The sequence below is a fragment of the Oryzias melastigma genome, linkage group LG17 (assembly GCF_002922805.2).
Source record: "Oryzias melastigma strain HK-1 linkage group LG17, ASM292280v2, whole genome shotgun sequence".
Classification (NCBI taxonomy): Eukaryota; Metazoa; Chordata; class Actinopteri; order Beloniformes; family Adrianichthyidae; genus Oryzias; species Oryzias melastigma.
In genome coordinates this window covers 5,386,132-5,413,915 of record NC_050528.1, presented here as the reverse complement: position 1 = coordinate 5,413,915, position 27,784 = coordinate 5,386,132, and the positions used below count along the sequence as shown (strand labels likewise).

The 27,784-nt window shown below is 39.1% G+C and overlaps 1 protein-coding gene across 1 annotated transcript in view; it reads left to right on the top strand.

Annotated features, from left to right (window-relative positions):
- Positions 1 to 27,784, top strand: part of obscnb (obscurin, cytoskeletal calmodulin and titin-interacting RhoGEF b) — a gene marked incomplete in the record, with an annotated part of 93,132 nt that overhangs the window by 38,870 nt on the left and 26,478 nt on the right. The window contains 19 exon segments of the mRNA XM_024273526.2: positions 696 to 962; positions 3,356 to 3,622; positions 3,729 to 3,995; positions 4,145 to 4,411; positions 6,220 to 6,486; positions 9,741 to 10,007; positions 11,044 to 11,310; positions 11,656 to 11,925; positions 14,694 to 14,960; positions 16,387 to 16,665; positions 16,942 to 17,199; positions 17,375 to 17,641; positions 17,720 to 17,992; positions 21,316 to 21,582; positions 21,753 to 22,028; positions 23,231 to 23,503; positions 23,579 to 23,869; positions 24,022 to 24,051; positions 25,032 to 26,360. Of these exon segments, the coding sequence (XP_024129294.1) occupies positions 696 to 962; positions 3,356 to 3,622; positions 3,729 to 3,995; positions 4,145 to 4,411; positions 6,220 to 6,486; positions 9,741 to 10,007; positions 11,044 to 11,310; positions 11,656 to 11,925; positions 14,694 to 14,960; positions 16,387 to 16,665; positions 16,942 to 17,199; positions 17,375 to 17,641; positions 17,720 to 17,992; positions 21,316 to 21,582; positions 21,753 to 22,028; positions 23,231 to 23,503; positions 23,579 to 23,869; positions 24,022 to 24,051; positions 25,032 to 26,360 (5,949 nt within the window).

The following is a 27,784-nucleotide window of genomic DNA, read 5'->3' as shown; positions in this document are numbered from 1 at the left end:
ACAGCTAGCATGTAACTGAAAAAATCAGCAAAACTCCAAAATTGCGGGTTCGATTCCCATTTTGCCATGTGTTGAAGTGTCCTTGGGCAAGACACTGAACCCCGAGTTGCCTCTGGTGGGAGGTTGGCGCCAGTGTTCTGCAGCGGAGCCACCACCAGTGTGTGAATGTGTGTGTGAATGGGTCTGTGACTGTGAAGCGCTTTGGGCCCTCGAAGGAGGGTAGAAAGCGCTATATAAGTTTACAGCATTTACGTTTACCATTTTACCAAAATAGCCTAAAAAACAAAAACAAAAAAAGCATAAATTAGCCAAAATAGCTAGCATGTAGCTGAAATTTTAGCCAAACTCCAAAACAGCCTAAATGATCTACGTAAATGCCAAATTAGTCCAAAAAACTAGCAAAATGCTAGTGATGTTTTCTCATGTTTTTTTCATTTTTAAAAAATGATGCAAACTGTGACTCTAAAACCATGACTCAGTCCTAACCTAATCTAATGGTGTAGTCACTTAAGGAAAAGTAGTCAAATTTCAAAATTAAGTGAACGGATTAGTTATATTATTGTTTGTCATTGTTATTGTGGGTCATCTTTAATCCACAGCATTCGGGGGATTGGACAGTTAAAAAAACAGCAGCACGTCTCTAGAAAAGTTACAACAAAAATGATAGCCGTTCCAAAACTCTTTTCTCCTAACAGAACCGGTCCATAAATTCGTCAAAGCACTGGAGGACAGCCAAGCAGAAGAGAAGAGCTCCGTGACTTTAAAATGTGAGACGGCACAGACCCCATCCACGGTAATCTGGCTCAAAGGCCACACCGAGCTCAAGGCCGGAGGTCGATATGTGATGTCCCAGAAGGAGGGAGTGATCACCCTCACCATCAAAGACCTGGAGGAGACGGATACGGACATCTACACGTGTGATGTGGGAACCGCCAAGAGCATGGCCAAAGTGACGGTTAAAGGTAAGAACCGGACCGAAGGGAAAACTCCTGATGTTGAGTCAGAGTTCGGTTTTCTTTGTTGCAGTGCTCAGCTTGCTGTGCTTTCTATTTAAAGAGAATTTTAAGTTTTTTTAAATGAACTTGTGTTTTTTAGGCTGGTTTGATATTTTTTTTAAAGATCCACAGATATTTTTTTGAAATCGATTTTTGTATTTTCATCACAATTTTGCAATTTTTAGCTAAAACTAAAAGAAAAATTGTCATTTTCTTGTATATAGTGTCGGCAGAACAGCAGTAGTTCCTTAGAAATTTGCTTTTGAGCAGGACTGTTGGAGTAACTCCCCCCTCGTTTCCTGACTGTTGTAAAGCAAAGCAGAGTAAAAAATATATATTTTCTATACCCCAAACTGTGTATTTTCATCTGCTGCTGATTCAAAAGGATTTGAATGAAGACATACTCAAAAATGAAGTTTTAATCTTAATTTTCTTTACATATGAGAACATGCTAATAACACCGAAAACAGCATTTTCATCAGAGTGGGTCTTTAAGCGTTTGCAGTGAGTTGTTTCCTTACGGAACATGAATGGTCGTGGTGTTGCCAGGTTGCTGTTTTTGTGTCTGTTTTTAAGCAGATTGGAGACAAGATTAATTTATTACTTTTTACACTCTAAACTTCTCACCCAGTGCCCTGTTCCTGTTGTTCTGAGCACTTTTAATTTAAGGTTTTGTAATCTTTTTTTAATGAAAATGCTCACTAAAACTATATGATGGTGTGTGAGTTCTACGAAACGGGTGCTGTGTTTTTGTTTTGTGTTTGTGCTCTTCTTTCATTTGTTCTGTTTCGTCCTTGATATCTTTAAATGAAAATGTTGGAGACTTATATGAACACAAAAAAATGTGCATGTTGTAATTTATTTTGGTAGTCCACTTTCTTTCATCTGCAAGTAAATTGGCATATTGGCTAAATATTTAGCTTGGAACTAAATATGTAGTTAAAAAGCTACGTATTTAACTCTAATCTAAATATTTAATTTGGATTTCAATTAGAAAGTTTAGTTTGGAAAATAGATATTTAGGTCAGATCTACAGTATTTAATTAGCCAACTTAATGTTTAATTTTATAAGATTAATTTTTTATTTTACAAGCTAGACATTTTGTTTTTTAAACTAATTAAATGTATAATGATCAAAATAATGAACTTATATTAGATGTTTAGTTTGCTAACTAGATGTTTAGTTAGTAAATGTAAAAATGTATAAACTTGGGCTGGGTATCGTTTATAATTTCGAGAAACAATTCACCAGAGCCTGGATCGTTTTTCGATTCTGTAATTTTATTTTATTTTGAGTTTACACATTTATGCACATTTATTTAGAAATATATTATTAATCCACTATATGTTTTGAAAATATTTTTATATTTCTCTGATACAGTTCACATATTGTAAAATTTATTAGTAAAATAATAAGATTGTTAATATCATACAGTGTTACAGGGATTCTCTAAAAGAGAATCTCTAACAAAATGTTCAGATCATTAACATTGTAAACATCTGCTTCTCCGGGAGTACGTTTCAGTTTGGCCACTAGGTGGCGATCGCGCTGTAGAAGTACACCTTATTAAAGAAGAAGAAGAAAGTATGGAGAGAAAAACGATGTTTTACCACAAGTGATTACTTTAACAAATATTTTCTTGAATAGTTTGGAAAATTCATGACCGTGAGTTTATAAAGATGTTCATTTAGTCAGCAATGTCTGTTTAGTTTGAGCGAGCGTTAGCATTAGCCGTCCAATGGGAAATTACATTAAAAGTTAGCATCAAGCTAACTTTTTCAGGCGAACTTTAGCATTATGTGCTAAATCAGTTTATATTTTTATGGATTCATTTGCTAAGCTTAAATCGATTTATTAATTTTATTAACCCAGCCCTAGTATATATATATATGTATATATATATATACAAAATTAAAAGGTAAAAATTATGCATTTGAATAATGAAACCTGTTTTTTTTTTTTTTTTTTTTTTAAATTAATTAATTTTAAATAACTAAAAATATTTCAGTCAATATTTGACAGTGTGGCTTTACAATCGGTATGTTTTTGTTTTGCATTTTTATCCTCTTTGTTTTGTTCTGCTCTGTCCTTGGACGTCTTTGGAAGTTTTTTTTTACTTGGAGGTTTATATGAACGACAAACATTTGCATTTTGTTGCATTCGGCTTACCAACCATGCATTGTGTTGATTTAGTTTTCTTTTTCATTCACATATTTGTAGTTAAAAAAGGTCATTATTTAGTAAATCCTCCATAATCTTCCAACTTGAAGCTCTTAAAGCTAATCTTGGAGAACATGAACTTTTCCCCTTAATATTCTTCAATCAAAACGGTGCATCTGTGTGATGTCTTTTGCTCCAGTCCTTCCAGCCACTTTTACTGAGAAGCTGAAGGATCAGAGCAAAACTGAAGGAGAAGTCGTGTCTTTGAGCTGTGGACTATCCAAACCGGCCGCCACTGTCCAGTGGAGAAAAGGCTCTGAACTTCTAAAACCAGGAGAAAAATATGAGATGACGCAAAAGGGAACTTCCTGTCTACTTCAAATTAAAAGTTTGGTGGTTGAAGATAGTGGAGAATACTCTTGCGTGGTTGGGGACCAGACAACATCTGCTACCTTAAAAGTCACTGGTATGAATTCTTGCTGCTTTTATAAAAAGTCACTCACTTGTGTGCAGAGTGTTCATCTCATCTTTATCTTACCAAATGTTGACATGCATTGAACACGTCTGTGCAGCGTTGCCTCCAAACTTCGTGCAGAAGCTGAAAAGTGAAGAAGCTGAAGAGGGAGCAGCTGTTACTTTCACTAGTGAGCTCTCGAAAGCCGGAGTCTCAGTGGAGTGGAGGAAAGGAGCAGCGGTCCTGAAGTCTGGAGAGAAATACCAGATGAGGCAGAAGGCCGCTGTTCATGAACTCATAATCAACAACGTTGTCCCAGAAGACAGTGGAGAATACAGCTGTGTGTCCGGAACCCAGAAGACAACAGCAAACCTAAAAATCAAGGGTAGGAAGGACGTTTTTAAAAAAAAAACAAAATACTTCCTTTTCTTTTTTGTCCTGGTAGGGATTCTCCTCTGTCTTGTTGAGTGTGTCTTACTATGCTTTTATTTTATGATGTATATTTCTTCATCTAACTATGTGTTAAATACACAGTCAAGCCAGTGACGTTCAAACAAACTTTAAAGAGTCAGGAGGCTGAGGAGGGAGCCAGCATGACTCTGAGCTGTGAGCTCTCCAAACCTGGACTTCCTGTGGAGTGGAAGAAAGGAACTCAGGTCCTGAAGTCTGGAGAGAAGTACCAGATGAAGCAGAAGGCCTCTGTTTACGAACTGGTGATCACAGAGGTGATACCAGAGGACAGTGGAGAGTACAGCTGTGAGTGTGGAGACCAGAAGACCACAGCCAGCATCAACATAAAGGGTACGAGTGGAAGGGAGAGACACTGAATTATTTTTAAAACATAAGTTTCTATTGGAAGCCAAAAATGGTCTCCGTTACTTTTTTTATTATTATTGTTTTCTTGTGAAAATGAGATCCACTATCTCTTTATCACAAGAAATGTTTATTTCCTTAAAACCCCCAAACAAACAGGTTAAATGACAGAACCCACAACCACCGAGCCTCTCCGCAGGGTGCGTTCACTGAGCTCCGGACGTTAACGAATCCAAACAACCACTCAGCCCAACTCGTTCGCTAATATATATATATATGTGTGTGTGTGTGTGTTAAATCAATTATATAGATCAGGTCTTCTGATGTTGGACATTTTCTCTGATAAATTGTTTTGTTTTGCTGTTGCAACACATTCTCACTCCCAACTCGACACATATTGATGTTTGGTTAAGGAATCCTCCAAGACAAAAATTTACATTTCGGGTCTGGTATTATATCCAGTGCCCGGTTTGGGTACCGATACCAGACGCGTCTCGAGGACCCTTGACTTTGTGAACATCCAGCACGTCAAAAAAACGACCAGAGGTCGACAAACAAAACGTTTTTTGACGTGCTGAGTGTTCCCATGAAAACGTGGATCCCCAAGATCTGGGCTTCAAACCTAACCAGTACAGTTCCGAGACGCGGTGCTCGCTGGTACCTCAACCTAGAATTGGTACCCTAACCTGGTTTGGGTCCTGTATCGCATCTGGTAATGCGTCCAGTGCCAGGCTAGGGTACGTGTACCGGGTTTGAGTACCGTACTGGACGCGTCCCCAGGACCCTTGTCTTTGTGAACATCCAGCATATCAAAAAACGACGAGTTGGGGACAACCAAAACCTAGAGTCCCAAACCTCTGGGCTTCAAACCGGAATCGGTGAAGTACCAGGATGCGGTGCACACCTGTACCTCAACCTAGAATTGGTACCTTTACACGGTTCAGGTCCAGTACCGTGTCTGGTATTGTGTCCAGTGCTGAAACACCCAAAACGTCAACTTTTGATGACAAAAAATTGACGTATTGGGTGTCCCCAATCTATTGCTTTTTGACGTGCTGTTTGTTCTCATTAAATCATGGATCCCCAACCTCTGGGCCTCGAAACCGGAACTGGTCCAGCACCGGGACACGGAGCGCACCGGTAACTCAACCCAATATCAGTCCTCTAACCCTAACCTGGTTTGGGTCCAGTACTTCGTCACAGGTTTGAGTACCGTGCTGGACGTGTCCCGAGGACCCTTGATTTTATAAACAGCCAGCAGGTCAAAAAACGACAAGTTGAGGACACCCAAATTGTAAAAAAGTGACGTCAATATGTGACGGATGTTTGGAGCTCAGTGAACGCACCACTGAGGAAAGGTTGTCGACCCAGGATTCTGTCATTCCATTAAGGAAACAAAGGAAGGGGCTGGTGCATTAGACGGAGGCGTTGAAAGAGCATAGATCCATTAATACATTTAAAAAAAAACTTTTTTTTGTTAAAGATTTTGTGTTCAAGCAACACCAATGAGTGTTAAAGGGTTAAAACAGGTAAAGTCTCAGCGTCTCAATGCGAAAAAGGAAGAGAGGGACACTACTAAATAATCTTCATTATCTTGTTATCACGAGAAAATGAATGTTTTCTTGTGATAACGAGAAACTCTATCTCATTATCACTAGAAAGCAATTAAAAAAAATGTAGAGTTGGCCATTTTCATCTGCACATTTCTGAGAGGTTGTCGGTTTTTTAAATATATTTATTCAGGATTTTCACATTATTTTGGTTATTTCCTGCATTTTTGTCTCATCAATATTCAGCCCAGTGCGTGACCTTCACACAGAAGCTGAAGAGTCAGGAGGCTGAGGAGGGAGCCAGCATGACTCTGAGCTGTGAGCTCTCCAAACCTGGACTTCCTGTGGAGTGGAAGAAAGGAACGCAGGTCCTGAAGTCTGGAGGGAAGTTCCAGATGAAGCAGAAGGCCTCTGTTTACGAACTGGTGATCAAAGAGGTGATACCAGAGGACAGTGGAGAGTACAGCTGTGAGTGTGGAGACCAGAAGACCACAGCCAGCATCAAGATCAACGGTAGGAGGATTGCTGATTCAGATCTTTTTTTTTGTTTCACTGAAGTTTTACCTTCAGGGTTACTGACCCCTTCAGAGAGTCTTCTCCCATTCTTCCTTCTCTTCATTCTTCAGCGTTTGCATCATTTTTCCTTGAATTAACTGTTTCTATTTTTTTATTTAAATCTTGCATTATTCCAGACCGTAAAATCTTGCCTTTTCTTGCTTGTTTGTGTCAACATCTTGTAGGTCATAGCAATAATAATGTTGCTTTTTAATAAACTTTTTTCTGCAGTTTCTCCTCAGATCAGCCAAGTTACTTTGGTGCAATTTGTCCGCTACATGAATATAGTTTTTGTTAGATTGTTTAAGTGAGTAAAATGTACAATTATGAAGTTGTTGGTTTGTTTTTCAGCTGTTGAACTTCAAGAAAGGAGATTAACATAAAAATGTAAAAAGGGAAGGGCACTTTTAGTGTTGTTATGTTGTCTTCAGTGTTTTCAATTTGTACTTTATTGTACTTTATTTGTTCTGCCGTCCTGCATGTTAAAACCTCTTAATTTTTTATGGTGCCTTTGTGCTGCAACAGAAGCAGATTTATTTCATTGCTGAAAAATAAGCCCCTCCCCCTTATCTACAGAGACTCTGTTGATTTAGCCGAAGTGGCCTTAATATGACTCCTACTGTTAATCGAAGTTTAGAGTCGATATTTTATATATGTGGTAAAATTTAATATTCCAGAGAAATTCAAACAATTATCTACAGGTTTCTTTTAATGTATATGGCAGCGTATTAGGGCCAGTTTACAAACAAATAAACAGAAATAAAAATAATTACAACTTTAAATCTCGTAAATTTGTGAGAAAAGAGTCATAACTGTTAAATTACGAGAATAAAATGTTATATTTGTGACTAACAGTAATAGGCTAAATGTATACCTTTTTTTCTTTTAAATGTTTTAAAGTCGTAAATTTATCACTTAAAATTTCTTAAATTTATGAAATAAAGTCATAAATTTACAAGAAAAAAAGTTGTGAATTTAGTCATGTAATGTTACTATTTTTTGTGGCCCTAACACTCCATCATAAATTTACCCTCATTTGATATTGAAATATTTATGAGGATATTTTATAGCCGCTAAAAGAAATTCAACAGACCTCACCTGGTTCTTTCAGGCTGCTTTGATATTAGAATAAATACATATTTTGTATTGAATGCTGGAAAAGTATGACCTCTGTCTGTATTTTATTGCTTTTGGGCAATATGAATTTCCAATAAGCTTGTCCAGCACTAGCAGCTGTAGCAGGATGAATTTATCTTTCAGAGATGAAACTATTTTGAACCAGGAACATCAATTCTCTATTTTGTGTCCAGCAGGTTGGATATTTGAAGTTTTTGGGTCCTGAAATCATAGTGGATGTATTTGTACAAGTTGAGATGTTTTGGTTTATGAAGCAAACTGATGATTCTGTGTTTAAGCTTCATTATGTAAGATGTTCAGTGTGCACTAAGCAGTTATACAGGTGGGAGTTTGGTGGGCGATGATGTTCTTCTTCCTGCAAACACGGCAAGTAGAATTCAGGCCCCAAAGTTCTATTTTTGTCTCCTCTGACCACATGACCTTCTCCCATGATTCCTCTGGATCCTCCAAGTGGTCACTGACAAACTTATGGACATGTGCTGGTTTAAGCAGTGGAAGGATTTCAAACCATGATGTCTTAGTGTATTGCCAACAGTAACCATGGAAACGGTGGTCCCAACTCTTTTCAGGTCATTGACCAGCTCCTCCCGTGTAGTTCAGGGCTGAGTTCTCACCTTTCTTAGGATCATTGAGACCCCACCAGGTCAGATCTTGCATGGAGCCCCAGTCTGAGGAAGATCCAGTCATATTTAGCTTCTTCCATTTTCTAATAATTGCCACATCAGAGGATTTTTTTTCACCAAGTTGCTTGTCAATTGCCCCATAGACCTTTCCAGCCTTTTGGAGGTCTACAAATTTGTCTCTGGTGTCTTTGGACAGCTCATTGGTTTTGGCTATGCTAGCATTAGGAGTCTTACTGATTGCATGGGGCGGATAGGTGTCTTTCTGCAGCTAACCACCTCAAACAGCTGCTTCTAGTTTAGGACAATAAGTGGAGTGGAGGTGAGCTAACGGGTCTTCGAGGGTCAGAATTCAAGCTGTAGTATTTGCATTAGTACCATTCAAATAAATTTTTTAAAAACTCCTTCAATGTGGTTTCCAGATTTTATTTATTTTTTTATTTAGATTATGTCTCTCACAGTGGACACATAAGATGAACATTTCAGAAACTGAATGAATGGATGGGTTGGTCTGGTCTTTTTTGCTGTTTTTGTGCACAAAGGTAGTTAAGATGTGAAAAAAAAGTCTGAGTAGTTGCCGTTTTGTTTTATTGTGTCTCTGCAGTGATTATGCTGTCAAATGATGTTCTGAGACAAACATTAAGAAGTCTTTATTTCTTAATTGCTTTTATAAATCATTCACCAAATTCCATTGAATTGTTTATCTACTATTCAAAGGAACAGAAACCTGTTTATTGTTTTTTTTTTTTAGATTATCCAAGATCCAAAGTAAGAAAAACAACTGGGATTTTATGGATCCTCATTCATTTTTATGTTGAGTTTTTGTGTTTCCTACTATCAGTCTTATTAGATGTTGCTGACTGTGGAATTTTAAATTGTGTTTTGTTTTTAATGGAGTAATAAGGTCAGTTTTGAAGAAATACCTTCAAAGGTTTTCTTTCATCCATGGTATAAATGGAAAAGAGTTAAATCGATGGTGCATCAGTGTTTTCCTCTGAATAGATATCTGTGTGTGTATGGTTGAGTGTTTTTGTAAATCAATGATGAAGGTTTATGACTTTTTTTTTAGTCAATAGTCAATAAGTTAACTTGGAAATTGAAGGAAAACATAAAAATGACTTTCAGTCAAATTTTAAACATGAGTTAGAACGATAAATTTCAGAGATCCATGTTGTTTTCTAAGAGTTTTATAGATTGAAGACCTTGAACCGAAGATCTTTTAGGATGGCACTCAAGACACTCTGTTACGGATGATAATATTAATCAGATGCAATGTTGTTAAGAGTTAAAAACAGTTTAGAATGAGAATTATTCATGTTTACAAGAAAAACAAATTCCTATAGATGACGGTAAGAATGAGTCCATCCATTTAACAGATTCATGTTCTCTGGTTTCTATCTGATGCAGTTTGTTAATGCTCCAGATGACTTTAGCCTCTGTCTCCTTGTTCTTCAGCTTCTCCAGCTGTGTTCTCTAAAGAACTGGAGAACCAGACCGTGGAAGAGGGCCACAGTGTTACCTTACAATGTGAGCTCTCTAAACCTGACGTTCCTTTGGAGTGGAGAAAGGGCCAACTCGGTCTTTGTCCTTGTGCCAAATATGAGATTAGACAAACGGGACGCCTGGCTGGATTAGTAATCCATGATGTTGATGCTGAGGATTCTGGAAGTTACACGTGTGACACTGGTGACCATCAGAGCACGGCCAAGTTAGCTGTGAAGGGTACGCTCGCCAAAGTCAGAACTGATTTTTAGGACGTGTTTACCTGGATTTCACCTTTCCTGCTGCACTTTGACAGCTGTGCGGGGATTCAGATGGATGGATGGATACATGCATGGATGGAAAGATGGATAAATTGAAAGATGGAGGGATGGATGGGTGGATGGATGCAAGGAAGGATAGAAAGATGGATGGAAGATAACAAATATTGATGGATGGAAGGAAGGAAGGAAAGGTGAATGGAAAGGTGGATGGATAGATACATAGATGGATGGATTGAAAGATGGATTGATGGAAGGATGGATGCAAGGAAGGAATGATAGAAAGATGAATGGAAAGATGGATGGATGAATGGAAATAAAGATGGATGGATGGAAGGATGGATGCAAGGAAGGAATGATAGAAAGATGAATGGAAAGATGGATGGATGGATGGAAATAAAGATGGATGGATGGAGTGATTGATGGATTGAAAGAAAGATGGATAGATGGATAGATGGAAGGATAGAAAGATGGATGGATGGATGAAAAGAAAGATGGATGGAAGGAAGGATAGAAAGATGAATAGAAAGATGGATGGATGGATTGAAAGAAAGATGGATGGATAGATGGATGGATGGATACATGTATGGGAAGAAAGAAGGATGGATGAAATGAAGGATAGAAAGATGAATGGATGGATGGAAAGATAAATGGATCTACTTTATTGCAGACTCGTAGTCTATAATACAAAACATACAACAGACACACACTCAGTAAAACAGACGGACTTCTATCCTTTCAGTAAACAATCATACCAATGTTTCCACAGCTGTGATTTATATCGTGAGACGCTAAATGTTAGTAGTAAAGGATAAGATCGTTGTATTTACAGAATACATCTATACATTTGATTTCTTAAAACAACCTGCAGTGTGCTGACTCAGGTTCACTCGCACTGATCCCTCTGGGCCTTCTTAACGTTATGTAGATAATTCTTTCAAAATTGAGCATTTGTGCTCTCTTTTCTTTAACTTTGTTCTCTTCCCTGATCCCCACAGCCAAGCCGGTCCTTTTCAAAACCCAGCTACACAACCTGGAAAGAGAGGCAGGACAGAGTGCTAGTTTTCGATGTGAGACCACAAAGCCGGGAGCCATTGTGGTGTGGAGGTGTTGTGACAGGGTGCTGGCGACCAGTAGCAAGTATCAGCTGAAACAGGACGGCGCTGTGGTCGAGCTGGTCGTCTATAAACTGCAGAGATCTGACGCAGGGGAATACTCGTGTGACACGGGCTGCCAGAGGACGTCAGCTGTCCTCACTGTGAAGGGTAGGGCTTCCTTTCTCAAGATTGTCCTTTCCTCGCTACCTCTTAAGCCCCGCCTTCCCCCTCACATCACTTCCTGTGCACTTCCTGTACAAAGCTCATCCACTTTCATCTAAACCTTCTTCTCTTGAACTCCTGGTTTGCTTGCGTAACACTTCACTGGTTCCAACATCTTTCCGTTGAGTCTGATCAACGATTTCATCATTTGTGCTCGTCTCTTTTCCATCCTCACAACAATTAACACAACTTTTCTCTACACTCCCTCCAAATCTCATCGCATTCTTTGTTGTCGAACCAAAGCTGCACGACTTCCAACGCTTTCAGCTGAAATGTTTTTCTGTCAAACAGAGGTGGAGGTTAGCATTCTGAAATTCTTGGAGAGCTGCGTTGTTTATGAGGGAGAAGACGTCAGCTTCCAGTGTCTGCTTTCTCAAGAAGACACGCCTCCGGTCCAGTGGAAACTGCAGGACGTCCCTCTGCAAATGAATGAGATGAACTTGATTAAAGCTGAGGGGCGGCTGCACAGTCTCACACTTAGAGGAGTCACTACAGCTGACTCTGGAACCGTCACTTTCACGGTGGGAAACCACAACTCCACTGCCTCCCTGACAGTCAAAGGTAAGGGAGGCATCTGGGATTTTAATGGGTCAAGATTTTCCCTGCAGGATCTTCTTTTTTGTGTCTTTAAGAGCAAAGTCTACAGTTTTTAGCTTGATCAATGTTGAATTTGACATTGCTGAGTCTTCATTCTGTCCTGCAGAAGTCCTGGACGAAATGGACCAGATTGTTTTCACAATTCTTCTCTCTGACTGCATGTTTGAGCAAAACTTTCATACATACTCTAAAAACTCACCAAAATGTGCACACAAAGTGTAAAATTGTATGATTTTCTCACATTAGAGGAAAAGCAAACTTTTGTTGGACCGATCGTCTAAAAAATTCATTCACACGGCCCCTGCTTAAGTCTACAACCATAACTGGCTTTGTTGACCCTTGATCTCGGGGAAAAGGCAACCATCTTGATATTTTCTTTAAAAATATCCTTTTTTGTACCTTCTACAGTTTATCAGAATTTCAGTTTACTCCTCAAGCTTCACTGGTAAGCTACTTCTGGGGAAAAAACATTTTTGAACGCCATTGGCATGGCGAGCATGCAATAGTAGCGTTTTTTTTTTTTTTCATTTGATAGTTGTTCAAATGTATGACATGAATCTTTGGTTCCAAAGTGATGTGACATACAATATGAACATATTAGGAAAGTGGCAGGGAAAATAAAAATAAAAATAAATGGCTAAACTCCCCAAAAAACCTCAGTTGCCAGTGTCTCCAAGAATCGGACTCTCTGCGTCACCTACTGCTGCCACAAACTATTATTGTGTGAATGCATTCAATGCATTCACACTATTGTGATTCTGTTTCTCTTTATTATTATTATTATTTATTTCATCTTCCGTACGTTTTTTGGAACGTAAAAACTTTATCACACTTTACGCAACTTACACAATCTTGGTATCAAAACGTCCGGCTCGTTCAGGACATTGATGCTTGTATTATTAGTAGTTGTGAACTTTACAGTTTTTGCGTAGTTACACAATTTGTGCGTTTTTTCAGCCCCATTATAACTAATAGGATTTTTTACAAATTCCTGCAAATTACACACTTTATGCAATTTAAGCAATTTTACACATCCAGCATCTTCAGGAAATCCATCCCTTTACTACACATTATTACAACTACACAACTTACACAAATTTAACACAACTTTACACAACTACACAATTTTACACAATTTTACACAAATTTGTGCAAATTTTCAGCAAATTCAGCATTTTAAGCAATTTTACACATCCAGCATGTTCAGCAAATTCATGCTTTTACTACACATTATTACAATTACACAACTTACACAAAGTTAACACAACTTTGCACAACGCGAAAATGCATTCACACATGCATTATCGGAGGTAATGCAATTTTCTAGTTTTAATTGTGGACTAATCACAGATTGTTTTTTTCCAAATAGTCGACTAATCGGGTCATGCGCAAACTGGATGTGAAGTGCACATCTTAACCATCATTAGCTTTTAACTAAAAACTAGATATATATCATTACCTGTGATAATGCTAGTGTGAATTCTGTAAGTTGAATTTAGCCACTGAAGATGCCAATGCTGATAATAATAATAATAAATTGTATTTATATAGCACCTTTCAAGATAAAAACCACAAAGTGCTTTACAGTAAAACACAGAATAAAACACAAAGTAAAACCAAATATAAAGACAGGACATAAACAGAGTTAAGAAAAAGCTATTTTAAAAAGATGTGTTTTTAGCTGCTTTTTAAAGGAAAACACTGAGTCAACAGATCTGAGGCTGAGAGGTAGGGAGTTCCAGAGGGATGGAGCTACTGCTGCAAAGGCTCTGTCACCCTTAGTTTTTAACCGTGTTCTTTTGGCAACCAGCAGGCCCTGGTTACATGATCTGAGTGACCTGCTGGGAGTGACCTGCTGGGAGTGTATAGCTGAAGATGCTGAAATTGATAGCTGAAATTGATAGCTGAAATCACTGATGCGAATAGCTGAAAATGCTGAAGCTGATAGCAAGCTTAAATATTACTTAAATACCAAATTAGCCAAAAAAAAACAGAAAAAAATCTAAGTTACCCAAAACAGCTAGCATGCAGCTGAAACATTAGCTAAACTCCATAATAGCCTAAAAAACTGAAAAAAGTCTAAATTAGCCAAAATAGCTATCATGCAGCTGAAATATTAGTTAAACTTCAAATAAGGCAAAAAACGAGCAAAAAAAAAATCCTATATTAGCCAAAATAGCTAACATGTAGCTGAAATATTTGCTAAACTCCAAACAAGTCTAAAAATATCATAAAGCCTAAATTAGCAAAAACAGCCAGCATGCAGCTGAAATATTAGCTAAACTTTAAATAAGCCTAAAAAACAAAAAAATAAAAATAAAAAAATCCTATATTAGCCAAAAAATCTAGCATGTAGCTGAAATATTAGCTAAACTCCAAAATAGCCTAAAAAACTCAAATAAATGCCAAAATAGTCCAAAAAGATAGCATAATGCCATTATAACTTTTAACTTTACTGCAATCTGACTCCATATGATATAAAGTAACGACTAATCAACTATTAAATTAGTCGTTGATTAGTCGACTGATCGTGGCAGCCTTAGCGTCAGCTATACTAAAAACCCTGGTGGATCAGAAACTTTGTGTGTTTTGATGATGGATGACCTACAGTTGTTGAAAAAACGTCAAACTACTGCATTCATAAATGCAGTTATTGATTACATAAGTGAGAAGGCTGCGTTCACTCCTACAGAATAGGTTGTAACATCATTCATCCTGTTACGTTTTGGCAGCAGCACCAGTTACATTCAGGACGGAGCTGGAAAATCAAGTGTCCGCAGAAGGTGGCGAAGCCTCATTGTCCTGCGAGACATCCAGCTCCGAATGCAAGGTGACCTGGCGGAGAGACTCCACAATAATCACCCATGGAGAGAAGTACACAATGCAGCAAAGAGACACTACTCACATCCTTACCATACACAAGCTGGTAAAGGAGGATAGTGGTGAATATACATGTGAGGCAGGAGACAAGAAAAGCACTGCCACTCTTAGTGTAAAAGGTAAAACATCTACAATGTTGAATTCATATTCCCTTATATTAGGTTTAATTTAACCATTAATTGCTCATCTTTGTATTAGTGCTTTATTTGAGAGACTTTAGAAGTATATATTTGTACAATTTAAAGAATTCATTGGTCAGTTCAGTTAAGTCGCTGGTTTAGGTCCATGTCACACTGCCGCTACTTACGATTTGTGCATATTGCACTAAAGAAAATTGAACATACATGAATATATGCGCTAAAAGTGAGAAAAGTTGTGGTCTTTTACGTGAAATTTTGCCAAATGTACCACAAATGAACCATATTAAAACCCCTTGAAGAAGTACAAATAAACTGCAAGATCACGTAAACCTTTACTTCATTGAATTTCTTCACTTTGACATGCAGAGCACTGAGCAGAAATCACATGCGTCAGTGTTACAAACGGGCAGACAAATGGTTCCACTTGCAGGAGGTTTATTAGTTCAGACTGGAAAAGTCCACAAAACTAGATCAGGGTAAGACAGGCAGAGGTCAATAACGAGCATGAGGTCATCTGAGAAGAGAGTAGAGTAGTCAGAGTCCATGTGAGGGTCAGGGCAGGCAGCAAGCAAACAGATGAAGCAGGGTCAGACACAGAAGATCAGGTCCACAATGAAACGCTCAGTAATGCAGGCAAGGTGGTACAAAACAATACTTCGCACAGAGTGAGGCTCTGTGTGCTGCTTAAGAAGCAGGTGGGAGATTGTCAGACTGGTGTCTAGTGAGTTAGAACTCTTGAGATTGCTCCTGCCGGTGACCAGAGGGGGAGTCAGAGCTCTGACTCCTGACAGTCATCACCTGCAGTGCTTTGTTTTAATTAAACAGTCGGAATAGTCTTGGAAAGTCACGAATTTGTGTTTACATCTCGCAAGAATCATGCACAATTGTGTAAAATGTACTTAATAAAATGCATAAAATACACATAAACTGCGTAATTATCAACCGAGCAGAAATTTTAAACAGCTCAAAACCAAATTAATTAAATTAATTAAGACCCATTGGCCGAAACCCTCGACATATATCTGTGCACATCAACGAATGACGTACACAAGAAACATGTATGAATTATGTGTATTAGCTATGCTTCACAAAATACCAAAATGACATAGGTGGAAAATGTGCAAATTATACGTAGCGGCATTGTGACTAGGCCTTAAATAAATGAGGTTAAAATAGGTTTAAATTACAGTTTAAATGAATAACACTATGAAAGTTTCGACATTTTTATCTTTAACCAAAGTTTCAAAAGAAAACAAGGAAATACAATTTTTTTCAAAGCCAATTTAGTCCTTCAAATGGGGACTTTTTAATTTTATATTTATTTTTTATGTCATGGAAGTATTGTTTGTTATCAAAAAACCTGAATTGTCTGAGATCTGATTCTCTGCTCCTCGTTCACTCTCAGAGAAAGTCCGTATCGTCCGAGATCTCTGTGATGTAACCGTGTCCACCGGTCAGGATGCTTGCTTTGAGGTCGAGCTGTCACACGTAGGCGTCACCAACTGGGAATGGTGGCTCGGAGACAACCTCCTTCAAAACAATGATCTAAATCAAATGAGCAGCCAAGGCAGAGTGCACCGCCTGGTTCTGAAGATGGTAACCACAGATGAATCAGGGGATGTTGCCTTCGTAGTTGGAGAAGAGAAGAGTGTGGCTTGTCTTTTGGTGGAGGAAAAGCCCAAAGGTAAATCAGGCAGCATGGTCAATAGGTGTGTCGGTCATCCAAAGCATCTCTAATAACACTGGTCTTCATGGTAACACTAGTCTTCATCATTATAACCCTATTTTTTTATCTTTTAATGCATGTACTTTAAAACAATTGGATTCCTCTTCTATTGATGTTTTTTAGAAAAACAATATTTAGACAGTGTGTGTATGAATGAACTTGGAGTGTTTTATAGTAGGTCAGAAGAAAAAGGGAAAAGACTGCATTGAAATGCTACATTTCCCACATTTGCAGTGTTGATACTCGAGAATCCACAAAACACTGTGGCGTTAGAAGGAGAATCGGCCACACTTGCCTGCTCCATTTCTGATCCCACCGGCTCAGTCACCTGGATCAGGAACAATGCGGCCATCCGAGCAGGTCTCAAGTATGAGCTGAAGAGGAACGGGGCTTTCCATCAGCTTCATATCCACAATCTGAGCCCTGATGATTCAGGAACGTACACCGTCGACACCGGAGATGCTCGCTGTGACGTCACCTTGACCGTGGAAGGTAAAGAACAAGCTTTCGTTCCATGGTCTTCCTATGGTCAACTCTAGCATGGTCATTGATTTTAACCATGAAACGGGTCTAAATTTTCACCATCTTTTTTCACCTTTCAATTGATGGCACCAGATTTGCAGTGACAGGGTCACATGACAACCTCTCCATTTTAAACTTTCACCAGGTGCTCCTGCGTTCTTCAAGAAAGAACTCAAGAACCAGGACGCCATAGAGGGTGATGATATCACCTTGCACTGTGAGCTATCTAAGCCAGGTGTTCATGTTGAGTGGAGAAAGGGAGGTGTTGTCCTCCAGTCTGGTAAGAAGTATGAGATGAAGCAGGAAAAATACGTTCAAGAGCTCTGTATACGAAACCTGGAGCCGGAAGACAGTGGCTACTATACTTGTGATGCAGGAAACCAGCTCACCACAGCTTCTTTAGCAGTGCAAGGTAGTGTTCATGATAGTGTCTGTCAGATGAGTTGGAATAGTGTTACTGGGGTTTTATGTGTGTTTTTTCACTCAACAGTGAAAGAAGTCTTCATTGTGTCTGGTCTTAAGACCACCGATGTCTTTGTTGGGGAATGGGCAGTTTTCTCCTGCCAGCTCTCTGGCAGGGCGCCCGGTAAGGTGCAGTGGTGGCTGGATGGTACGCTGCTGGAGAACGGCCCCAATGCTGAAATAGGGGAGGGGGAGGGCCACATCCACACACTCACCTTAAAGAACCTGGCCACTGATGATTCTGGCACTGTCACCTTCAAAGGGGGCAGCTTAACCTCAGCAGCCAAGCTCTTAGTCAAAGGTATCACTTTTGGCTCTATTTCAGTCTCCTCTATATTTGACTGTTTTAACAGAATATTCATAAGTTGCCTGAAACCAAACAAAGTTTTGTTATCACTGCAGTGACGCTGTTTTAAGTTTGTTTAGAGACCATCACTGTTAACTAGGGCTGCCACGATTAGTCGACTAATCGACAGCTAAACAACTATTAAAATACTTGGTGACTAATTTAATAGTCAATTAGTTGTTTCTTGATATTATATGGAGTCAGAGTTTAGTGAAGTTGAAAGTTATTACTGCATTATGCTAGCTTTTTGGACTATTTAGGCATTTAGTACGTTTTTTAGGCTATTTTTTAATTGAGCTAATACTTCAGCTACATGCTAGCTATTTTGGCTAATTCAGGTTTTTTTCGTTTTTTTTTTTTTTGTCTAGTTTGGAGTTTAGCTAATATTTCAGCTACATGCTATCTATTTTGGCTAACTTGGGCTATTTTCTTTTTCAGACTGTTTCAAAATTTAGCTAATATTTCAGCAACGTGCTAGCTATTTTTTCTTGTTCAGGATTTTTTCAGTTTTTTAGGCTAATTTGGAATTTATCTAGGATTTCAGCTACATGCTAGCTGTTTTTGCAAATTCAGGATTTTCTTTCAGTTTTTAGGTTAATTTGGAGTTTAGCTAATATTTCAGCTACATGCTAGCTGTTTGGCTAACTTGGGCTTTTTTTTCAGACTGTTTCATAATTTAGCTAATATTTCAGCAACATGTTAGCTATTTTGTCTTGTTCAGGATTTCTTTTTCGTTTTTTAGGCTAATTTGGAGCTTAGGTAATATTTCAGCTACAAGCTAGCTGTTTTTTCTTGTTCAGGATTTTTACCGTTTTTTTAGGCTAATTTGGAATTTAGCTAATATTTCAGCTACATGCTAGCTATTTTTGTTAATTCAGGATTTTTTCAGTTTTTTAGGTTAGTATGGAGTTTTGCTAATATTGCAGCTACATGCTAGCTGTTTTGGCTAACTTGGGCTTTTTTCAGACTGTTTCAGAATTTAGCTAATATTTCAGCAACATGTTAGCTATTTTTTCTTTTTCGGGATTTTTACAGTTTTTTAGGCTAATTTGGAGTTTAGCTAATATTGCAGCTACATGCTAGATGTTCTGGCTAATTCAGGTTTTTCTGTTTTTTGGGCTAATTTGGAGTTTAGGTAATATTTCAGATACATGCTAGCTGTTTTTGCTAATTCAGGATTTTGTTTTTTTATTTTTTTAGGTTAATTTGGAGTTTAACTAATATTTCAGCTACATGCTAGCTGTTTTGGCTAACTTCTGCTTTTTTCCAATTTTTAGGCTAATTTGGCATTTAACTAATATTGAAGCTGGCTTTCAGCTTCAGTGATTTCAGCCATCAGCTTCAGCGATTTTAGCTTGCAATTTCACTATCTCTAGCCCTTTTAGAGCTCTAATTCATCTTACAGCATTCACACTAGCATTATTGCAGGTATTGCTATGTATCTAGTTTTAATTGATTAAAGCTAGTGATGATGTGTCTTTTACATCCACTTTGTGCATGACCCGATTAGTCGACTAATCTAAAAAAAAATGTTGATAAGTCGACCATTGAAATAATCATTTGTGGCAGCCCTACTGTTAACATTAAATATTTTTTTCATGGTTATCTGAAGTGTTCATTGATTGGTTATGATTTTTTTCAATGATGCACGAGAAGCTTTGCTTTTCACTGTATTGTTGATGTTACTGTCTCATAATAACAACAATGGTTGTTAATAAAAAGCAGTTCAACGCTTGACGCTGTGATCTAATGCATATGTTGAACTGGGTGAAGCATCACGCATCATTTAGTACCAGTTTTATATTTCAGATTACTTTTGTATGTCTGCAGCTTTCTGTATAGAAATCTGACATTTGCTCACACCATTGACTGTATATGAGAACTGGACTGTTTGACCCCTCCCCCTCTTGGTGTTCCAAACATGAAGTATCAAAATCTCATAGACTTCTATAGTGAAACAAACAGCCATTTCTCAGTCATTGTGCTCATCACAATTACAGTAAAGTATTTCTCAGTGCGACGCGGTTTACCCTCGCGTTGGTGGACCGTCCGTTTGGAGGGTGAAATTTAAAAAACAATAATCCCGAACACGGCTTCCACTTAATCTGCCACTTCAAATTAAGGGGAAGTGAGAAGGGAAGAATTTGGATTGGGCGCAAGACTGCTGAGGACAAAGAGGGTAAAAAGAACGAAAGAAGCCAACACCACACCAACTAAAACCCAACCAGCTCCTCAGCCTGTTGCACTGCTAACACCTTATGCTCACTTCCTAGCTGGTGTGGCAGGTGCCAATTAATGCGCATTGACCACACCTGCCAGGTGAGCAGGACTGGCAGAAAGGTCCAGCAGTAGCAGCAGGACGTAACAATAGAATTTAAGCTTTAATGAAAGTTCTGTATGGCCAATACTTTTTATGGTTAATACGAACAGTTAAGCCCATAAAATGGTTTCACACACAATAGTAAAATCTCAATGTAGATTATTTGTTAATTCAAGAGACATTGACTTGACATTTGTCATGACATTTGGCTTATTGTATTTTTTTATTCTTGAAATGTTTCACCAGTCATGCATTTGACTTATCAGGGACTGAAGAAGCTACTTAGATAACTTGGAAAATGTTTTAAGAAGAGAAAAACAATAAGTCCAAATGCTGTGACTCGACTTCAAAACAGAAATAAGGAATGTGAAGACAAACTCACTGAAAAATTCTTACAAAAAATCACTTTTAGGGGTTTGATTTGAGGATCCACACTTGTTTAAGTGGACTACATCATATAATTGTTGTGTAGTTATCTGAAAAATCCTATGTGTGTTTGAAAGATGTAATTATTAATAAGCGATTCCGAGCATTTTAAGGGTGTTTGAACACCTTTTGTCAGATTGGTGGAATGTTTTAGTGCTGCTCCACCCATCCATGCTGGCCAGATGTTGCCAAATACTGACCCTTCATTTACCCCCTGTGACCCTCAAGCACTGAAGCTTCTAACTCTGCTACACCTAGCATGAGTTTTGCATTGGCATTCTGTCCATTTACCCCCACCCCTCCTCCAGTGGTCAAGTCTTTTGTCTTGACCTGTTCATGAAGTTTTACTGTTGGACTTTTTAACCCCCGAAGCATTTCACTAATTAATCACATCAAACCTTAAGTGGAAGATGGCAGAATCCCCTATTTATGAATATGTCTACAAGCTCCTGGGGGTTATAAAGTCTGTATGCCATTTAAAATGCTACAGTCTTATGGTCACTTCCTGACTTCCCCCTGAACCCAACCTCAGATCCAGCAGTTGAAGTGGTGAGCCAGATGGAGGACCTTTGGGTGCTTGAAAACCTTCCAGCTGAGTTCATCTGTCAGTACTCACGGCCGGTGAAGCCTGAGTGGAAGAAAGATGGACAGCCTTTGCAGCCTGATGGCCAAAGGGTGGTAGTGGAGCAGGACTGGAATGTGGCTCGCTTGTACATTAAGCGCGTGTCCGCTGAGGACGGGGGTACATACTCCTGTGAGGCAGGGGGGACGAGCGTCGCTGCCTCACTTCATGTGGAAGGTGAGCCTCCCTCCACATGGGAAGTGCAGCTTCAGGGAGTCTCCTCTGCTTTTTTTTATTTGGTCCTTAGAAATCATCTCAAATATTGCCTCTTTTATTGACGAAAACATATCAACACGTCGCATTTGTGGGGATAAAAATCTCTTCTTTCTTTGTCTTTTTCTTGACAGCCAAACCCATCACCATCGTTCAAGGCCTGGAAAATGTGGAAATATTTGATGGAGGTGAAGCGCTCTTTGAGTGTGCGCTGTCTCGACCTGAAAGCAAAGACTGTCGCTGGCTGCTGGATGGCAAACCCGTAAAGGAATCCCCTACTGCTGAAGTTGTGACATTTGAGAGTGGCCGTCGCCATCTTCTCCTCTTGAAGGAACTGCGTGTGAAAGACAGTTGTACGGTGACATTTAAAGCTGGTACAGCTTCTACCTCCGCCCAACTCACCATTAAAGGTCAGAGTACCCAAATGAAAATACACCTTCACTCACTAGTGTAGAAAATTATTTAAAAGCAACAAGAAGAATGTTACACATCTTAACCATCATTATCTTTAAACTAACTGAAAACTAGACATATTGTAAGCTGAATTTGGCCCTGAAGATGCTGAAATTGATGGCTAAAAATGCTGAAGCTGATAGCTATCTAAAATAATGTTTTTTTTTAATTCCAATAAAGACTTTTTGATAAGAATGACGGTCCCGCAATTTAGCCACAGCTAGCTGTTTTTTTTTGGAAAAGTCCCGCCCCTCCAACTGTCTCCACCAATCATTCTTGGTGGCTTCATCATGTCATCAGTCGGACCAATCATAAGTTGTTAACATCTTCACTTTTTTGCTGTTATTTGGCTCATAAAGTCTCACAGTTTCAACAAAAATAACAGCTGAAGCTCATGTTTAGCGGTGTAGCTTCCAGCGGGATCCGGTGTCAGACCACGAAAAAAGTGAACAAAATAATGAAGCTCAGAGACGTGAGTTTGTCCAGCATCAGCATCAGTTTTTGCACTACATCTCCCAAAAGGCATTGGGTTAAAGTGACAGCACTTCTGCCCTATGCTACTAAAATAAAACGATTTATTCACCTAAAAATAAATAAAACATTTTTTGTTAAGGTTAAATTTTGTATCAAGACAAAATAAAAAACAAAAAAACTTCATAATCGTCACTTTTTGTGTTGTTATAATTGAACATAAAAATGAATATAATGGGTTTTTTTGGTGTGTGTAAAAAAACAAGCATTATGTGATCATATATTTGTTCAAACATTACAGTTGCTCTGGCAAAAACAATTAAAGAAATGTTTACAAAAAATAAACCACTCTTTGGTAAGAATATGATTGTTTTTGATGAAATTACATAACATTGCTTATTAATAAAATTATTAATAAGTTAATAAAGAGAAAAACAAGTAATTGAGCAAATTTTCAACCTATTTAGTTAAAAATTATTATTGAAAACTATTGCAACTTTTTTTTTTTTTACAAAATTTAGGAAAAACAGCTGCAACTTCCAGCTTTTCTGCCTGAAATATTACAATGAATTGTTGCGAGATTGTGGAGGGACGGTACCTCAATACAGAGTTTCTCCTGTTTTGGATGAACTTCTAAAAGTAAAGCATACCTCTATGATAACATTTGACCTTTTTTGTGTCTCGTCAGACTGGAAAGTGAACATTGTGAAGGGTTTGGAGGACAGAGTGGCTGCAGTTGGAGAGAAAGTGGAGTTCTCCGCTCAGTTGGAGGAAGCCATTCCTGCCGCAGAAGTGGCCTGGTATGCCAACGGAGTGGAACTCAAACCCGGTGACCTCTGGACAATGAGAGCCGATGGCAGTGTTTACCATCTCGTCCTGAAGCAAGTGCCCTTGTTGCCCCAACAAGAAATCACTTTTGCTGCTCGGGATGCTCTCTCTTTGGCCAAACTTACCATCATTAGTGAGTGAACACTTTGTCTGCTTCTCCAGTTGTTTTACTTTTTGATGTACAAATTCCTTTTTTTCCTATCATCAGCTGTTCCTGATCCTCCAGAGGACCCAGAGGTCCTCAGTAAAACTGAAGAGTCCGTCACCCTCTCCTGGTTCACTCCTCTTTATGATGGAGGAAGTCCCATTCTGGGCTACAGAGTGGAAATGCGGCTGGTGGACAGCGCGCTTTGGCTTCCATGTCATTCTGAGCCGGTGTTCAACACGGAGTACGTAGTTGGGAATCTGACGTCAGGGAGCGGATACAGGTTCAGAGTGGCAGCCATCAACAGAGCCGGGACTGGAGAGCCTGTTGAGCTGCCGCTGACTGTGCAGCTCGGTAAGCTTTCACAACCAGCAATGTTATTGACGAGTCGACGTATTTCTTTACATTTTTGTTATTTTAACAACAAAATATTGTGTTCTGTGTCATTATAGTGAGTTAAAGAAAAAAGATGTCTTTTAATTTGAAGTGTTGTGATTTTCTTGCAGATTCCGCTAAACAGGTGCTCGCTTCTCAAGGTAAAACTCTGAAATGTTGTTACTTTAGTATTTTATCACTGCTTCATATTTTTTCTAGCCATTTTTAAATTCACTGGACCCTTTTTGAGGGTAAAAAAACTAGTATATTCATAATAAACAGCTCAATGTCTAGACTTGAAAATTAAAAAGGTGATCATCTTGGGGAGATATTAGAACATTAGTTTTGAATTTCCGATGTTGTAGTGCAGTGGTGTCAAACATACGGCCTGTGGGCCGAATATGGCCCTCCAAATGGTTTAATCCGGCCCAGTCCTGAAGAGAACAAAATATAAGGATGTTGGGGAAAATAAAGCAAATTTCTTTAAAGAAATGGCCGCAATGCGCAGTTCCACCACTAGGGGAGCAAAGGAAATGCAAAACCAGCATGACAAGAGATCGGGAAATGAACAGCATATCTCTGCAGGTGCATGGCACGTCTGGGTAAGATGCAGTTTCGCTCCTTGCTATTCTCACCGCTGTTCTATCTTATGGGGTCCAGATGACCCAAGCCCTACACTGACGTGTTATCCATCCCATGACAAATGTGGATGAAGATGGACAGGATTTCATGTCTGCAAGGGACATCAGTGACGATCAAAAATCATTGAAAAGAAAAAGTTCACTGTCTTGAAGGGTCCAGATGACCCCGCTCTCAACGCCAACATACCTAGGACAGTGCAAGGATTAAATTGCTATAAAATGATCAAATGTGACACCCCAATTACCAAAATGTTGTTGTCAAAAAGAGGAAAGATTGACATGGAGTGCCAAAGCTACAGATAACAAGTTATCCACAGGTTATTTAGCTATTATGTAATTGATCCGTCCGACTTAAGATCATACGGGTTGAATGTGGCCCCTGAGCCAAAATGAGTTTGACACCCCTGTTATTGTGTAACTTGCACCAAAAACTGCACTGAATTACTGCTTACTGTTTATTAATGTAGTAACAAGTGACCCTGACTTGGTCATTTCTACAGATACAAAACAGGAAAAAGCGCTGGAACAACCCAATCTTCCTCCCGAAGCTGCAGAAGACTCTGATCTCCACGAGCTTTGGGAAGCATCAACAAAGAAACGGAGAATGAGTCGGGAACCGACTTTGGACTCGATCACTGAGCAGCCTGAGGAAGACGGTAAAAAAGGTCGGGCAAAAAAAGCGGAGACAGAGCTCGTATCATCTCAGAAAGTGGAAATAAAATCCTCAGAAAAGACGCAGACCATTGAGTCCAAGACGGCAGAATCCAAGCAGGCGATCAACGTCGAGGAGGAAATCGTTTCTGGAGGTTCGACACTTGTGTCTTACCTCAAAAAGAGTAGCGAGACTGCCGTCGCAGAGACCAGCGAGACCGAAACCTTAAGCACAGAGAAGTTCTTTGCTCATTTCCAAGTGGCAGAACAGAAAACTGTGCAGCAGACTGAGGTGAAGAAAGTTGTAACCGAGCAAATAGAGAAGAAACTGATATCCTCAGAAAGTTCGAGCATTATGGAGATCTCAAAAGAAGATGAGCCGGAGCTTAAAGACGCCGCCATTAAGATTCAAGCTGCCTTTAAAGGTTACAAGGCTCGCAAGGACATGCGCCCTGTCTTCAGAGAAGTCTTCAAAGATCAGACCTTTGAACCAAACGGCACCATCCACCTCGACTGTGTGACGGAAGGCAAACCTGACAAGGTGCGCTGGTTAAAAGATGGGGAGCCAGTGGTGGACGGCAAGCATCACCACGTTGACATCTACAGCGATGGTACTTGTTCTCTAGTCATAACTGCCGTCACCACTAAGGACACGGGAGTGTACACGTGTGAGGTCAGCAACAAGTTTGGAACAACGTCTCACAGCGCAAAGGTCACAGTGGGGACGGCGAGAGAACCGTCAGGGCGCCGACCTTTGACGGTCGGCTACAGTGCCGACAGCGAGCCTGAGAGCTCGTCTGGCAGTGAGATGGATGACTCTCTTAAGCAGGCGAGGAGACGCCTCAGGCGCCTCTTACGGACATGTCTTCCCCCGGATGTTGAGGAAGAACCGTTTGTCAGTGCAGACGAGGGAGACCTTCATCCCCCGGACCCCCAATCGTATCGCGAAGACGACACCTATATCTACATTCGCTTTGATTCACGGTCTGAGGCTGAAGTCGCTTCCAAGAGATTCCAGGAGATGTTCACCATCCATGGAGTCCCCATCGATGCAGCAATCATAGCAGCAGGGCATCACAAAGTGGAGCTGCGAATCAAAAAGATAGGATACATCCAAGACGGCACACAGACCCCCACACAGGATCGACAGGCTCCTGCTTTCATGGTCGGAGCTACAGGTGAGGAAAACAAAGTTCAGTAGAAAAGTTGACTTACCTGTGGTAATGCTAGTGTGAACTGCTGAAGGTAGTCGCTGAAGATGCTGAAGCTTTATGCTGAAAATGGTGACGCAATTTACTTTAATTGCTGGTAAGGTTGTGGTGAAAGTACAAAAGGTATTTACTAAATTTGCTAAAAGACTGGATATTTTGTTAAAGAACTTGGAAAGAGCGCTTAAGTTGACCTAATTTTATGAAAAAAATTGTAGTAAAATTACTTAAAGCTCCTAATACATGCCAATGTTGCAAACTATTTAGTGTGTCGATAAATGTGAGCTAAACTCAAAACTAGCCCAAGTTAGCATGTTGCTAAAATATTAGATAAACTGCAAATAAGCATTAAAAAACTTCAGTAGATGCCAATTAGCCAAAAAAGCTAGCACATTACTCAAATACTAGCTAAACTCCAAAATAGCCTAAAAAATTCCTCCGTAAGGTAAATTAGCCCGAAAATTAGCATGTTGCTAAAATATTAGCTAAACTGCAAATTAGCAGTAATAAACCTCAGTAGATGCAAAATTAGCCAAAAAAGCTTGCACATTACTTAAATACTTGCTAGACTCCAAAATAGCCTACATTTTCTCAATAAGGTGAATCAGTCAAAAACGTTAGCATGTTGCTAAGATATTACCTAATTTACAAATTAGCATAAAAAACATTAATACATGCCAAATTATCCAAAAATGCTAGCACTTTGCTTAAAAACTAGTTAAACTCTAAAATTGCCAAAAATTCCCCAGAAAAGTAAATTAGTCAAAAACGTTAGCATGTTGCTAAAATATTAGCTAAACTACAAATAAGTCCAAAAAAATCTTTAGTAGATGCCAAATTAGCCAAAAAAGCTAGCACATTGCTTAAGTATGTCGGGGTGGGATTATATAAGTTCGCTTCCTTCCACTCCCTTTCAAGTGATCAACTTGTGATTTATTAAGTGATGTGTTATGTATGTATTATGACCTGATTGCTTGAAATAAACCATTTCATTCATTCATTCATTCATTCATTCATTCATTCATTCATTCATTCATTCATTCATTCATTCATTCATTTAAGTACTAGCTAAACACTAAAATAGCCTAAAATGTCTCAGAAAGGTAATTTAGTCAGAAACGTTAGCATGTTGCTAAAATATTAGATAAACTGCAAATAAGCATTAAAAAACCTCAGTAGATGCCAATTAGCCAAAAAAGCTAGCTGCATTGTTTAAATACTAGCCAAACTCTAAAATAGCCTAAAATTCCTCCATAAGGTAAATTAGCCCAAACATTAGCATGTTTTTATGGTATTGGGCCTTCTCATCTCAATGATCTTCTTTTAAAGTACGAACCCTCGCGGACCCTGAGGTCCTCCGGCACTGGCCTGTTAGTTGTTCCTAAGGTGAGGAC